Raw genomic sequence first — 15,689 nt, forward strand, 5'->3', positions numbered from 1 at the left:
AGGGAGCTGGAACTGGGTGAGTCAGGGACAAGAATGGAAGGAAGGGCCAGGCGCACTGCTCACGCCTATAATCCCAGCACTTTGGGAGGCTGAGGTGGGCGGATCACCTGAGGTCATGTTGGTCAGGCTGGTCTCAAACTCCTGACCTCAAATGATCCACCCACCTCGGACTCCCAAAGTGCTGGGATTACAGGTGTGAGCCACTATGCCCGGCCTGTATTTTAATAGCTACAGGATGGAAAAAATTAAGGCAAAACACACTGGGCATAGTAAAGGAACTACCCAATAATTAATGGGGCAATCACCAAGAAGTTGTAACAAATATAAACTTGCATACACTCAACAACACAGTCTCAAAATACAAAGAGTAAAAAAGGACTAAATTAGTATGAGAATTTCACAATCTCCAATCATGATAGGAAAAGTTAATATGAGAATAATCTATATTAGAAAATGATACATCACACATACTAAAAATCAGTAGGCAGAGAAAGATTTGGAAAGAAGCTAGAGCTTTTATATATATATATATATGTAGAATATGTATGTCTATATGGGTGTGTGGAGTAAGGGAGAAGGAAGAGAGACATTAGAGAAAGCGAGACTCCCTGCATGTAAAGATTATATATCCTTTTAAATACACATGGGCTACTGGCCATATATTAGGTCATAAAGGAAATCTCAGTGTATTCCAATGAACTAATATTCAAACCATTCTCTGGCCACAAGGCAAATTAAAAAAAAAAAAAATCAACAGGGCAGGCGTGGTGGCTCATGCCTGTAATCCCAACACTTTGGGAGGCCGAGGTGGGTGGATCATCTGAGGTCAGGAGTTTAAGACCAGCCTGACCAATATGGAGAAACCCCATTTTCTACTAAAAATACAAAATTAGCTGGGCCTGGTGACACACGCCTGTAATCCCAGCTACTTGGGAGGCTGAGGCAGGAGAATTGCTTGAACCCGGGAGGTGGAGGTTGCAGTGAGCTGAGATTGTGCCATTGCACTCCAGCCTGGGCAACAAAAGTGAAACTCTGTCTTTAAAAAAAAAAAGTGTTCTTAGGAAAAATAAACAGAAGGAAAATATTGTAGTCTTATCAATGGTTGTATTAGGAGGTGAGATTTAAAATGCTTCTTTTCTTCATGAAATATGCCTTATTCTACTAATATTAAAATTTTGGTATTAAATTTTAACTTGTATGTAAATTATTTTAAATGCAAGTCTTACCTTAATTGAATCAACTCTAGCAACATCTAATGAGGACAGGTTTTCTTCAAGCTATTTAGTTGTGATCTGTGATTTTAATAATAAAGGCAGTTGCCAGGCATGATGGCTCACGCCTGTAATCCCAGCACTTTGGGAGGCCGAGACAGGTGGATCACTTGAGGCCAGGAGATCGAGACCAGCCTGGCCAACATGGTGAAACCCTGTCTCTACTAAAAATACAAAAATTAGCTGGGTGTGTTGGTGCCTGCCTGTAATTCCAACTACTCAGGAGGCTGAGACACAAGAATTGCTTGAACCCAGGAGGTGGAGGTTGCAGTGAGCTGAGATCGTGCCACTGCATGCCAGCCTGGGCGACAAAGCAAGACCCTGTGAATAATAATAATAATAATAAAGGCAATTGTTCTAGTGAGTTTAATGTATCACTACAGATGCTGAACTTATATGATAGGTGAAATAGAAAGGGGAAATTTAAAACAGAATTTTTTATCTCATTCTTTCTTTCTGTTCTTTTTAATAAAAGGAAGGATTACGGCCAGGAGATACAACCAGCACTTTCTGTGGTACTCCTAATTACATTGCTCCTGAAATTTTAAGAGGAGAAGATTATGGTAATAAATAAATTGGTGGTATTATTTTAGCTATTGCTAGATGGGTGGTTAAATGTGGTGCCAATTGCATTACAGTACACTAATGCATTTTGATATCATCTTATTAATATAAGCATTCTTGATCCTTTTAAAAACTACACGGAGAGCCCCAGACTTTGAAATCAGAGACAGTGGGACCTTGACAGTATTTGGGGTTACCAAGCTCAATAATGTTTTATTAGTGACAAAACTAAGCAGTAGCAGGCACTATTCTAAGCAGTTTACATATATTAACTAAGTTAATCCTCTTAACACTGTGAGGTAAGTACTGTTAATGCTCCTTTTATAGATGAGGAAACTGACATACAGAAAGATTAAATAACTCGCCTAAGGTCAAGGATTCAGAACAGCACCCAGGTGACTCCAGAGTCATGAACCCCTGGAAGATTTTTCAGACTTCCTGTGATATTTCCCCCAGGAATCTGAAAGATGGTGGAAAGATTAACTGTATCTCAGGCACCCGAAGATACACCCGAGAAAACATTTGACTTTTTGGGTTTTGGCCCTCTGCCTTCAGCAGATATAAAGGAGAATGTGGTACTTGTGAAAGCTGCTCAGAGTCTGCATCCACTGTCCTTCACTGGTCTTTATCAGCTAGCAAAAGATCAAATTTAAGACCAAGGAGATAACTCTGAAATACAATTTAATTATATCCTCAACACACAATATTAGATATTGGGCATGAGTCTGAAAGTAGACATACATGGAAAAAGAAAGGTTTTTTCCTCATAATTTTATTTTTAAAATTATCTTTTAGGTGCCTACCCTTGTAAGTGAAGCATTTTTATAATCTTCAATGCCTACCATGATAGCTGGAATGCATTTAGTTTACTTTTTCATTGTTTCTTTTTCCTTTATGTGATAAAATCTCCAGTTACTAACTTTCAAGAATGCAAAGTGTATAATTTATTGCTTTAAAATTTCTTTCTGAAGGTTTCAGTGTTGACTGGTGGGCTCTTGGAGTGCTGATGTTTGAGATGATGGCAGGAAGGTCTCCATTTGATATTGTTGGGAGCTCCGATAACCCTGACCAGAACACAGAGGATTATCTCTTCCAAGGTAATTTGGAGTATTTTACAGAGGTTCTCTGAGAAAAACCTATTCTAGAGTACAAATGAGAGTGACTCAGGTTACTACTTTGAGTAAGAAAAATGAGCATAATCTGGAAAATATACTTCTGACTCATTGTATTAGGTTTTGTTGTTGTTTTTGTTTGTTTTTGAGACAAGGTCTCACTCTTTGGCCCAGGATGGAGTGCAGTGGTGCAATCTCAGCTCACTGCAACATCCATCTCCCTGGTTCAAGCAATTCTGCCTCAGCCTCCCGAGTAGCTGGCATTACAGGCACATACCACTATGCTCGGCTAATTTTTGTATTTTTAGTAGAGACAGGGTCTCACCATAGTGGCCAGGCTGGTCTTGAACTCCTGACTTCAAGTGATCTGCCCACCTCAGCCTCCCCAAAGTGCTGAGATTACAGGCATGAGCCACTGCGCCCGGCCTCTGTGTATTAGGTTTTGATGTTTTTTAATACATTATTTCTTCTCTATAGTCTTCACTCCTGTTCACAGTTACCTTCTCATACTCAAAATCGTAACAGGGGTTATTTAGAATTATCCATCACAGACAGATTAGAGAAAGGAATCCTGTGGCTAGAGAGGATAATCTTTACACAGGGACCCTGAGGCTGGGTGCACAAGTTCAAGAACAGTATGAGGGGAAAATAGAGCACCAAGGTGATGAGTGATCAAAAGATGGGGAAAAAGGCCCCACATCAGGGAATATAAAGAATTGACAGAAACAAGCAGACAAGTACAGGGACCTCTAGCACGGAATCCAAAGAAGTATGAAAACTGCTATAAAATTCTACATTTAGTGATTAAAGCCATCACGGCATATAAATAGGCATGTCATATAACAGAAAGCCCAAATGGCCATGGAATATGTGAAAAGACATTCATTCTCACTAGCAATTAAGGGAATGCACATTAAATGTTAATGAGTTACCATTTCATATCGGTACATTTGATTAAAATATTAAAGTTGGATAATACCAGTGCTGGTGAGGATGTGGAGCAACTAGAACTCCTCTAGACTGCTGGTAGGAATGAAAACTGATGAAACAGCTTTAAAGAATAATTTGGCAATGTCCAATAAAATTGCATATTGTATATGCCAAGCATTTTACAAATGTTATTTAAACCTCATAACAATCCTATGAAGTATTTTTTTATTCCTATTTTACAGACCAGGAAATTGAGGTACAATCAGGTAGTCAAAGAATAAGACATTCATGTAAATGATAAATAGTATTCAGATTAGAGGCTTTCTCTGAGAAGAATGGAAAAGAAGGGGATTAGGAAAGTACAGGAGGCACTTCAGTTACATATATAATATCTTATTTTTTCTCCTGGAATGCCTTAAATATCTTATAATAAAAATTGAAAGATTGCACCCAGGCATAGTGGCTCACGCCTGTAATCCCAACACTTTGGGAGGCCGAGTTGGGTGGATCACTTGAGGTTGGGAGTTTGAGACCAGCCTGGCCGACATGGCAAAATCCCGTCTCTACTAAAAATAAAAGAAAAATTAACTGAGTATCATGGTGGGTTCCTTTAATCGTAACTACTCAGGAGGCTCAGGCAGGGGAATCACTTGAGCCTGGGAGGCGGAGGTTGCAGTGAGCTAAGATTGTGCCACTGTACTCCAGCCTGGGCGAGACAGTGACACTCTGTCTCAAAAAAAAAAAGAAGAAATTTAAAGATTGCCAGGTGCAGTGGCTCACACCTGTAATCCCAGCACTTTGGGGGTCCAAGGCAGGAGGATTGCTTGAGTGCAGGAGTTCAAGACCAGCCTGAGCAACATGATGAGACCCTTATCTCTACAAAAAAAAAATTAAAATTACCCAGCCATTGCTGGCTGCAATGACTCATGCCTGTAATCCCAGCACTTTGGGAAGCTGAGGTGGGTGGATCACTTACCTTCATGGGTCAGGAGTTCAAGACCAGCCTGGCCAGCATGGTGAAACCCTATCTCTACCAAAAACACAAAACTCACTGGGCATGGTGGCACATGCCTGTAATCCCAGCTACTCAGGAGGCTGAAGTGGTAGAAGCGCTTGAACCCGGGAGGCAGAGGTTGCAGTGAGCTGAGATCGTGCCACTGTACCTAGCCTGGATGACAGAACAAGACTCCATCTTAAAAAAAAAAAATTAGCCAAGCGTGATGGTGGCGCCTGTGGTCCCAGCTACTTGGGAGGCTGAGGTGGAAGGATTGCTTAAGCCGAGGGGGTCAAGGCTGCAGTGAGCTGTGATTGCACTACTGCACTCCAACCTGGGCAACAGAGCAAGACCCTTTCAAAAAAAGAAGAGAAAAGATTAAAGCCATGTAAAAGTTAAATATAATACTATAATTTCTATCTTTCTAGTTATTTTGGAAAAACAAATTCGCATACCACGTTCTCTCTCTGTAAAAGCTGCAAGTGTTCTGAAGAGTTTTCTTAACAAGGTATAAACTGTGTATAAAAATATTTTGTGATTTGTCTCTTTATATATCAAACTGGTCAGTAGCAGTTTGGGAAATGTAAAATTCCAAGACAGTAGAGAATGTAACTTTTTCAGTTTGACCCAGAATTTTCTCTTACCCAAAGAGTAATTGACAGCATTAGATCCTGAGATAAGTTAGTTGTCCTTTCCATTTTGGCAATAAAATTTACTCCCCAGCTATATATTACATTTTTTTGTGTGTGTGTAAATAATACATACCATATTCTCACATAGGGGAAGATTTAATCTTTGGGTTTAGCCATAATTGTACTTTGAACTCTGTTTCCATTTTTTCTGTGTCATTATCCATAGAATCTATTTATTACCATGTACTTTTTGAGCACATGGGCCACAGTGCTCCCTACAAATTCTCATGTCGAAAATGCTATAATTAGGTAAAATTCAGAAGAAATGAAATGCTATCTTCGGCTCTTAAAAATGTGAACATCATTCAATTGTTTGTTGCTGTTGGTAGGCTAGAGGAGTTTTAGAATCTAAGTGTGGTCTTGGCAATCATAAATTCTACCTTAAATAAATGGTATGATAGAAAGTTTGATGTACATTTACCTTCTAAGGTAAATAGATAATGAATTTTAATAAAATAAGAAATTGAAGCCTTTTTTAAAATGAACAATTTATGTGAGGAAAGATTTAAAATTGAAACCTAATTTTTCACATAGTGATGAAAAATGAAGGCAAGAGGTGTTGATATGCGAAATAAAATACCTTTTATCAGAAAGAAAAATGGGAACATATTCTCATTCATAGTAATGAATAAGCCAAGACTTTTTATAAGTTGCAGGCTTGGATTAAATTTGTAAGTTGGATTAATGTCTTACACAGGCGATGATTTGTTGCTGTAATTGGGCATGGGGCTTTTAAATTAAGCTAAAAACAAACTTCTGATGAAGTTTGGAGGTTTGCATGTTTTGACTGTCACACTAGGTCATACCAAAGAAATGGCTGGGTGCTGCTCAAATGATTCTGCTGTTCTCTTTTTCCTCCTATTTTTCTTTAGCAAGGAATTGGTGATGATTCTCTGTTTTAATTACATGATAGGTGGAGAAAGTGCCACAAAGAAATCTTACCTATCACAAGCTTCAGATAATTCAATTTGTTCTGGAGTTGTACTTTCTAGAAATAAAAGGTAGACCATTCCAACTTCAGAAATAAGACTATCATGTGAGAGCACAAAATACAGATCACAAAGATGATTTATTTTAAAGCACGACATTCACCCAATTCTTGAAACATTTCTTTCACCATAGGACCCTAAGGAACGATTGGGTTGTCATCCTCAAACAGGATTTGCTGATATTCAGGGACACCCGTTCTTCCGAAATGTTGATTGGGATATGGTATGTAAATTTTGATTACTTTCTCTATTAGGTTTCATTATTATCTTCAGCCAAATCTTTTTTTTTTTTTTTTTTTAGGACAGAGTCTTGCTCTGTCACCCAGGCTGGCATGCAGTGGCACGATCTCGGCTCACTGCAACCTCTATCTCCCGGGTTCAAGCAGTTCTCCTGTCTCCGCCTCCCAAGTAGCTGGAATTACAGGCACGCACCACCACACCCGGCTAATTTTTGTATTTTTAGTAGAGATGGGGGGGTTTCACGATGTCGGCCAGGCTGGTCTCGAACTCCTGACATCAGGTGATCCACCCACCTTGGCCTCCCAAAGTGCTGGGATTACAGGTGTGAGCCACCGCACCTGGCCTATCTTGGGCCAAATTTTATTGTCTTAGCTAACATATCACAGCTTTAAAAACTTAAAACCACTTTCTAAACTGCTTTTTAGAAAACTTTTTAAACAAAAAAAATCCTTTTTTTAAAAATGTATTGTTTTTTCTGAGATGGAGTCACATTCTATTGCCCAGGTTGGAGCGCGATGGTGTGATCTCTGCTCACTGCAACCTCCGCCTCCTGGGTTCACGCAATTCTGCCTCAGCCTCCTAAGTAGCTGGGATTACAGGCACATGCCACCATGCCCAGCTAATTTTTATATTTTTAGTGGAGACAACGTTTCATCATGTTGGCCAGGCTGGTCTTGAACTCCAGACCTCAAGTGATCCACCTGCCTCAGCCTCCCAAAGTGTTGGGATTCCAGGGGTGAGCCACCGTGCCCAGCCAAAAAATTGAATATTAATGTAATAAAGCAGGTTATAATGTTATTGAAGCCCATATCAATGTTTATACTTGTTTTTGTTTGTTTGTTTGTTTGTTTGTTTTTTTAAGAGAAACAGTCTCACTCCATCGCCCAGGCTGTACTGTAGCTCACGACAGCCTTGATTGAACTCCTAGACTCAAGAGATCCTCCTGTGTTAACCTCTCAAGTAGCTGGGACTATAGGCATAAGCCATGGTACCCAGCTAATTTTCAATTTTTTTTTTTGGTTTGTTTTTTTTGAGGTGGAATCTTGCTCTGTCTCCCAGGCTGGAGTGTTGTGGCACAATCTCGGCTCACTGCAACCTTCGCCACCTAGGTTCAAGCAATTCTCCTGTCTCAGCCTCCAGAGTAGCTGGGATTATAGGTGCACGCCACCACGCCTGGCTAATTTCTGTATTTTTAGTAGAGACAGGGTTTTGCTATGTTGGCCAGACTGGTCTTGAATCCCTGACCTCAGGTGATTTACGCACCTTGGCCTCCCAAAGTGATGGGATTACAGGCATGAACTGCTGTGCCCAGCCAATTTTTAATTTTTTAATAGAGATGGGGTCTTGCTATATTGTCCGGGCTGGTCTTGAACTCCTGGCCTCAAGTGGTCCTCCCATCTCAACCTACCAAGCAGTTGGGATTATAGGCATGAGCCACCATGCCCAGCTCATATTTGTAAATTATGTTCATCATTGCTAATATCATTGTACCGTGCTTCAGGACTCACTTTAATAAGGGAAACAATGAGTGCAGAGGAGAACTGTAGAGGTGCAATTTTTCTAATAATACAGACTTGAGCTGTCATCCAATATGTCTTTTCAGATGGAGCAAAAACAGGTGGTACCTCCCTTTAAACCAAATATTTCTGGGGAATTTGGTTTGGACAACTTTGATTCTCAGTTTACCAATGAACCTGTCCAGCTCACTCCAGATGACGAGTAAGTAATTCTGTACACTGAAATTTTTTTTTAAGTTTTTTGGAAATCCCATTTTTAGTGACTATGCAATGTTTCATGATCAGATTATACTATTAATTTTTTTATTTTTTATTTTATTTCATTTTATTTTATTTTTGAGACAGAGTCTCGCTCTGTCTCCCAGGCTGGAGTGCAGTGGTGCAATCTTGGCTCACTGCAACCTCTGCCTCCCAGGTTCAAGTGATTCTCCTGCCTCAGCCACCCTGAGTAGCTGGGACTACAGGCTCATGCCACGACACCCAGCTAATTTTTATATTTTTAGTAAGGACGGCGTTTGCCATGTTGGCCAGGCTGATCCTGAACTCCTGACCTCAGGTGATCCACCCACCTTGGCCTCTTAAAGTGCTGGGATTACAGGCGTGAGCCACTGCGCCCGGCCTATACTATAATTTATATAACCATTCAGTTACTGGTATTTGAATCCACTGTACTATTATAAGTTTTAATAGTAACTGTCATTTTCTCCTTTGCTTTATCGTGCATTATCTCATTTTCACAACAACTTTGTAAACTAGTTAAATTGTCATCTTCATTTTACAGATGAGGAAACTGAGGCTCAGAGAGGTTAAGCAAAGTTACACAGCTATCAGGTGGTAGAGTCAGGATTCAAACCCAAATCTCTCTGTCCTGCTGCACTGTTTCCCATTTGACAAGGACTGTCTTTGTCTGTCTAAGTTCCTGAGTATTGCCTTAAGATAGATTCTTAGAAAGGGAATTAGGTCAGAGGGTATTAACATTTTAAAGCTCTTGATATGTATTGCCAAATTGCTTTTTTTAAGGAATTACATTGAGTTATTAAATCCAGCCAGCAGTGAGCTGATATATTTTTTTGTACTTATACTGCATCTTTTAAAAATATACCTTAAAATAATTGGGGGATATTTTGATTATTTACCTGTTGTTACAGATTCATTCTCTCTAATCTCAAGGAGGCCCTTATTGTTTGGCAGTCATTTTACTTCTATCTTATTTCTTACCACATTTCTCCCAGCACCTGCTCCAAACAGTCTCTTCATTTCAGAAGCCTTCAGTTCTACTCCTTTTTCCATCACTGTTAAAGGATTAACCTTGTCTTATTTTGATGCAAGGACTGATAACCTCTCTGGCGTGACCTTGCCTCCTTTCCAGCTGTCACCAGACCACCTTGCATCTCAGAATTGCTTTCTAATTCTTTTCAACATTTTCTTATTCCCTACTCTTGGAAGGCTCTCCTTTACAAGGAGCGTCCCTCCTATTTTCCTAGACCTGTTTCTGTAGTTTTCTCCAATATTTCATTTTGTCAGTTATCTTGTTATTGGACCTTCTTAGATTTATTTTTTTCTAGCTTGCTTCCCTCTGTGTAAGCATGCTCAGATTCTCTGATTTTTTCCCCCTAACTCATAGTCCCTCTTTGAACAACCACATTTTTCCTCATTTTCATTTCGTCTTGAAGCCTCAAAAAAAAAAAAAAACAAAAAAAAAAAAGTCAATAGATGTTCATGGTCAAAGAAAAATAAATATGCAGCACCTCTAATCTAACTTCTTCAGACTAGTCAACGTTGATTGTCTTGAATTTTTTTTTTTTCTGTCAACACTTCAACCCCTTACAACTGAGCCTGTCCTCCAGCTTTTGAAAGTTGAATCAATTTCTTAATTTCTAAATTGTAAAGCATTTTGGGGTGAGTCCTCACCTCCCTTGATGAATGTAAAGCATTTGGTCCTCATGGCTTTGCCTTGGGTGGCACTGCCTATTCTGGTTCTGTTTCATCTCTGTGACTACTTTTCTCTCATGTGTTTTCCCTGTCCCCTTGAGACCAGGATGCTTCATGGTTCTGTTCATGACAACCTTCTTTTTGCTGTATGCAGTTTGTACCTTGGAGATTTCAACCAGCCCTGTAGCATAGATACCAGCTAATTAAATGACTCTCAGTTAAATGGCAAATGGTTATTGAGCAAAAGGCGTTATGCTAAATACTAGACATTCAAAGATAAGACAGTCTAATCTCCCCAAAAGCGTCCTGTCTACTAGAGGAGAAAGATGTGTACCAAATCATTATTTCTGACAGCATTGTGTATTAAAAGGAACACTGAATTTAATCAAAAGATAGGAGTTTGAATCCCAGTGCCACCTCTTACCAACTGGGTAACCTTGTATAAGAATTGCATAACTTCTCTGAGCCTGTTCTCGAATTGCCTACCTCATAAGGTTGCTGTGAAGAATAAATGCATGATGGTTTCTGAAGCACTTATCCCCTGCCGTTAGATCTCCTCAGCTGCATTTCTGTTTAACATGTCCCCCAGTTTGTCATCAAGCAGCTCAAATATATGAAGTCTAAAATCAAAGTAATGACCCTTTATGGTCTCTTTCTATTGTTCTCAGTCAGTTCCTTTTTTTTAGTTACCTAGTTCTGCTCACACTACCACAGTGTGTTCCTGTCGTTCAGATTCCAGATGTCAGTGATTGTGGACTACTCCTTTTTCTTAACAGATTACATAATACCTGCAGCTGCCAAGTCTTTGTCTATGTTTTCATTATTTCATCATTACATCAGGTCCTTCTTTTCTCTTCCCATTGACACATCCTAGTTCAGGCCTCATTCAGGTCATACCCAGAGTATTGTATCAGCCTCCTAATTGATCTTTACTCCTTCACTTTGCAACCTATTCTGTATGCCTTGTGAAGTACCACTCCAATTCTTGAACCCCTTTAATCAGAAACCTTCAGTAACTCCTTCATTGCCTATTAGGTAACATCTATCGTCTTGGCTAGCATTTAAGGCCTCCCCACATCTGCTCCAGCCTGACTTTCTAGTGATACCTCTCACCATAATACAAACAGTGTTCTCATCAGTCTTTGCTAGTCACCATTCACTAATAGTATTATTATCTCTGCCTCTGCCTGCTCATTCCTGTATATTCCCCCTTCATTTTTACCTGTTGAAATCTTCCCATCTTTCAGAGCCACCTCAGATGCAACCAGATCTTTGATGGATCAAGGTGAAACTCCTTAGAAACATCACTGGCTTCTTTGATTATTAGCCATTATTTTTCTTCCAGCATCATCTGCCATCTAACACACTTCTATTCCTGTGTTCCACCCTAATAAATTACTTGCATTTCCCCAGACCTACCACAGTCTTTCATCATTCCATTTATTAAGTGTTTGCAAAATGAATACTGCCTTCCTTGATTTCTCCAACTAGAAGTCGCGCCTTTCTTTAGAACCGTGGTTAGAACAGGACTTAGCTTATTGTGTGTAAAATTTAACAAGTACTGCTTTCTCTTCCAGTATGAGTTACCTCCCCTCCTTGAAGGAAGGGACTGTATCCTCTGTAACTTTGTGCTTCTTAGTATGGCATATACATTTATGTATTAAATATTTGATAGCACTACTCACTGTGTATTAAAGTAGAAGCCAGTGTAACAAAATGACAACCTCTCCCCTCTCTGTGACCCAAGGTCTCCCTGTGGTGTTCTCTCCTCATTCCAGGTCTCTCAGTGTACTTGTTCCTATTGCCTTTTCCTTTTGGCTAACTACTTCTTGGCTACACCATCTAACATCTAGCTGTTGAGGTGACTACTAAATTGAATGCTAATTCAAACCTGGATATTCACCTGTAACTAAGAATATTGTTCTGGTCCAAAGTTAAGATTAACTGGAATGGTGACAACTGGTGCCTTCTTTATTCGGTCCTCAGTTTCGAACTCCTTTTTGGCTCTAAACTTGCTTGTGGGATTATCGGGGCTTTTTAAATTTTCAGTACTCCATTCTTGATTTGTCTAGAAAATTTTGGGGATTAATCTAAAAATTTATAGATTTTCTTTCAGTACAGTTAGCCTAATTATTTGTTTTTTAATCTTATTTTACCATTTAAAGGTTGAAGAAATCTTTATTATGATGAAAATAAATTTATTTTTCTTTCAACAGTGACATTGTGAGGAAGATTGATCAGTCTGAATTTGAAGGTTTTGAGTATATCAATCCTCTTTTGATGTCTGCAGAAGAATGTGTCTGATCCTCATTTTTCAACCATGTATTCTTCTCATGTTGCCATTTAATGCATGGATAAACTTGCTGCCAGCCTGGATACAATTAACCATTTTATATTTGCCACCTACAAGAAAACACCCAATATCTTCTCTCATAGACATATATTAATCAATTGTTACATCTATTTTACTATGAAAAAGAAATTAATACTAGCTTCCAGACAATCATGTCAAAATTTAGTTGAACTGGTTTTTCAGTTTTTAAAAGGCCTACAGATGAGTAATGAAGTTATCTTTTTTGTTTAAAAAAAAAAGAAAACCACTGCATTAAAAAAGTATCTGTTGCGTTAAGGCACGTAGTGGGATTACATCATAAACCTCCCATAATTTTTGTCATTATGTGTTAAATCATTTCAGGGTTTAACTTTGAAATAAAAGATTAATATAAAATGCAACAACTTTTTATATTACCTATTAGTTTTGGAGTTCTTTATGTTTAAAAATTCAGGTGTAAATTTTACTGCCTTGGATAAATAAATAATCAATTTTTTAAGGCAGCAGTTATTAAATTGCTAATAGAGATGCTGCTTGCTTAGAATTGGGAAATTCAGCTGAGTGCAGTGACTGACGCCTGCAATCCCAGCACTTTGGGAGGCTAAGGCGGGCAGATCACTTGAGGTCAGGAGTTCGAGATTGGCCTGGCCAACATGGTGAAATCCCGTTTCTACTAAAAATACAAAAATTAGCTGGGCATGGTGGCGGGCACCTGTAATCCCAGGTACTCGGGAGGCTGAAGCAGTAGAATCGCTTGAACCCAGGAGATGGAGTTTGCAGTGAGCCAAGATTACTCCAGCCTGGACAACAGTGAGTGAGACTCGGTCTCAAACCAAACCAAACAAAACAAAAACCAAATTGGGAAATTCTTCTTGAGTTAAAACGCAGACACTTTTTATTATAAATCAGATTCCAAATCATTAACTATTTTTGCAAAACTGGCACAAGTGATTTTTCTTTTTAAGTATATTAACGGGGTAGCTCCCTTCTAAGCCTATCCGTTTATGGGAAACTTTAACTGGAATGTTAATTTATATGATGCAAAGGACCAAGGATGCAGTTGAATGGAAAATTACTCAGTATAAAGAAAGGAAAAAAACAGAAATTTAAAATAGATACAGAAAAGTACAGTGGTCATATTTTTATTTCCTATTGGAGAGTGAATCCCCACAGTTGCTTTTTGTGACTTGATTCAAATGAGGCACTCAATATTGTTACCAAACTTGTAAAAGCATTCCATGTATTCAGTGGAGGCAGAATGTATAATATTTTTTCCTTATAATTTAGTATACAGGAAAATTATTTATTTTTTTAAGTAGGATATCTTAATTATCCTCATTTCTTCCCCTAAACCACATTTATGATTGGACCCTGTTTATTATAGAGTCTTTAGTGAAATCAGAAAAATAAAGTAGGCATGAATGTTCAGGACACACATATACACTCACACACATCACAGTATCAGCTCTTTCAGTGAGTTTTTATTAACTGATAACACATGTAACACATAGTAGAATACATTTCAGAGGCAGAGTTCCTTGGATTATTTTTTATTAATATTAGTGTTTAGCAGTTTATTATTTAAAGGGGTGCCAAATATAGCATCCTTCTGTTTATTTTAAATATTTTTTTAATGAAAAGGGACTTAAAAAGTAACCATGATTATCTAAATTACTTAAAATTTTTTAATCTTAGTAAGACTTAACTTTAGGAAATTATCTAGTTTAAATTTCAAATGTTTTAAAATTTGTAGGCATATAATAAATTATCTTTTTTTGGAGGGGTGGATGCTGCATTTCACTGGAAATGTCATTTTTCCAAAGTTTCTAGCTATGTACTCTCTTTCCTTCAAATAATGTAAGTCTGAAAGCAATGAAAACCTCAAAGGAAAATGTTTATATACATCCGCATGTTTATTTAATATGTTTCTCTTAACACCTGAAACTTCTTTTAAAACAAAAAGCAGTATTCACTTCAAATCATAAACTTAGAATTCTGTATTTGATGTCAGAAATATGTTTATGACCTTGCTTTTCAGTGGTGCTGTTTCCCATAGGGCATTAGTTCTCAGATTTTGGAATGTGAAATAATCACCTAGGAAGTTTGTTTAAAATGCACACTAGTGGGCCACCTTAGACTTCTTTTGGGGCCTTCGACACCTTCTTCAGGTTATTCTTTATGTTTGTCCTGTGGTTAAATATGAGTATTCATGATAAAACATTTTCAGAAGGGGTAAGCCGTGAGTTATTATCCACAATTGAAAGCAAATTTTGGATGAATCTTTAAGTTAGGTATCTACCTTCCCCCCAACCCCCTAAAGAAACCTCTCAGTAGTTTCTATCAATAATGTACAAAATGATGAGCATTTTTCTATGATGAGGTTTTAACGATTATTCAGGGTGGTCTTTTGTTTTTAAATCTTTTTTTAACTAATAATATTTACGGTGTATATTTTATACAGAAATGCATTGTAATGTTTTTAATTGTGTTGTTTTTTGCAGTCTTTTAAGTGCCATGCCAATTGTTTTTATATTCTATAAAAGTTCGCTGAAAATACTCAACAGGAGAATAGGCAGCGGACAGTCAGAATGGTTGGAATTTTGGCGTTCTAAGAAAAACTTTATTTTGCATAAGCATTTGGTCAGATCATTTTGTGCATATGCAGCCTGGATTGGATGTTAAGTAAATGCTTGTTCAGTGCCGGTACATTTACTTAAATCTGTTTTTATTTTTGTCATGTAGAATACTACTGTGGTCATCATAATGTAATCTGTATTTCTGTACCTTTTTTTTTTTTTTTTTTTTTACTTTGAAGTCTTTAAATAAAATGTATAATACCCATTGAGAGTGGATCATTTTTCACATGTAGTATATCAGAAATTTTTTTTTTTTTTTTTTTTTTTTTGAGACGGAGTCTTTGCTCTGTCACCCAGGCTGGAGTACAGTGGCGCGATCTAGGCTCACTACAAGCTCCGCCTCCTGGGTTCACGCCATTCTCCTGCCTCAGCCTCCCGAGTAGCTGGGACTACAGGCGCCGCCACCTCGCCCGGCTAGTTTTTCTGTATTTTTTAGTAGAGACGGGGTTTCACCATGTTAGCCAGGATGGTCTCGATCTC

At 38.3% G+C, this 15,689-nt stretch overlaps 1 protein-coding gene across 5 annotated transcripts in view; it reads left to right on the forward strand.

The window, feature by feature from the left end:
• PRKCI (protein kinase C iota) overlaps positions 1-15,414 on the forward strand; it is an 85,379-nt gene extending 69,965 nt beyond the window's left edge. For 3 of the 5 annotated variants that reach the window (XM_045386636.3, XM_045386635.3, XM_065540166.2), the window contains 6 exons: positions 1,747-1,834; positions 2,807-2,932; positions 5,300-5,379; positions 6,686-6,775; positions 8,396-8,511; positions 12,458-15,414. In XM_045386636.3, the coding sequence (XP_045242571.1) occupies positions 1,747-1,834; positions 2,807-2,932; positions 5,300-5,379; positions 6,686-6,775; positions 8,396-8,511; positions 12,458-12,545 (588 nt within the window). In that variant the 3' untranslated portion in view covers positions 12,546-15,414. The remainder of the gene's footprint in view (positions 1-1,746; positions 1,835-2,806; positions 2,933-5,299; positions 5,380-6,685; positions 6,776-8,395; positions 8,512-12,457) is intronic. The other 2 variants (XR_012430860.1, XR_012430859.1) reach the window with 1 other exon arrangement.
• Positions 15,415-15,689: the final 275 nt, after the last annotated feature.

Source organism: Macaca fascicularis, chromosome 2, assembly GCF_037993035.2.
Source record: "Macaca fascicularis isolate 582-1 chromosome 2, T2T-MFA8v1.1".
Taxonomy (NCBI): Eukaryota; Metazoa; Chordata; class Mammalia; order Primates; family Cercopithecidae; genus Macaca; species Macaca fascicularis.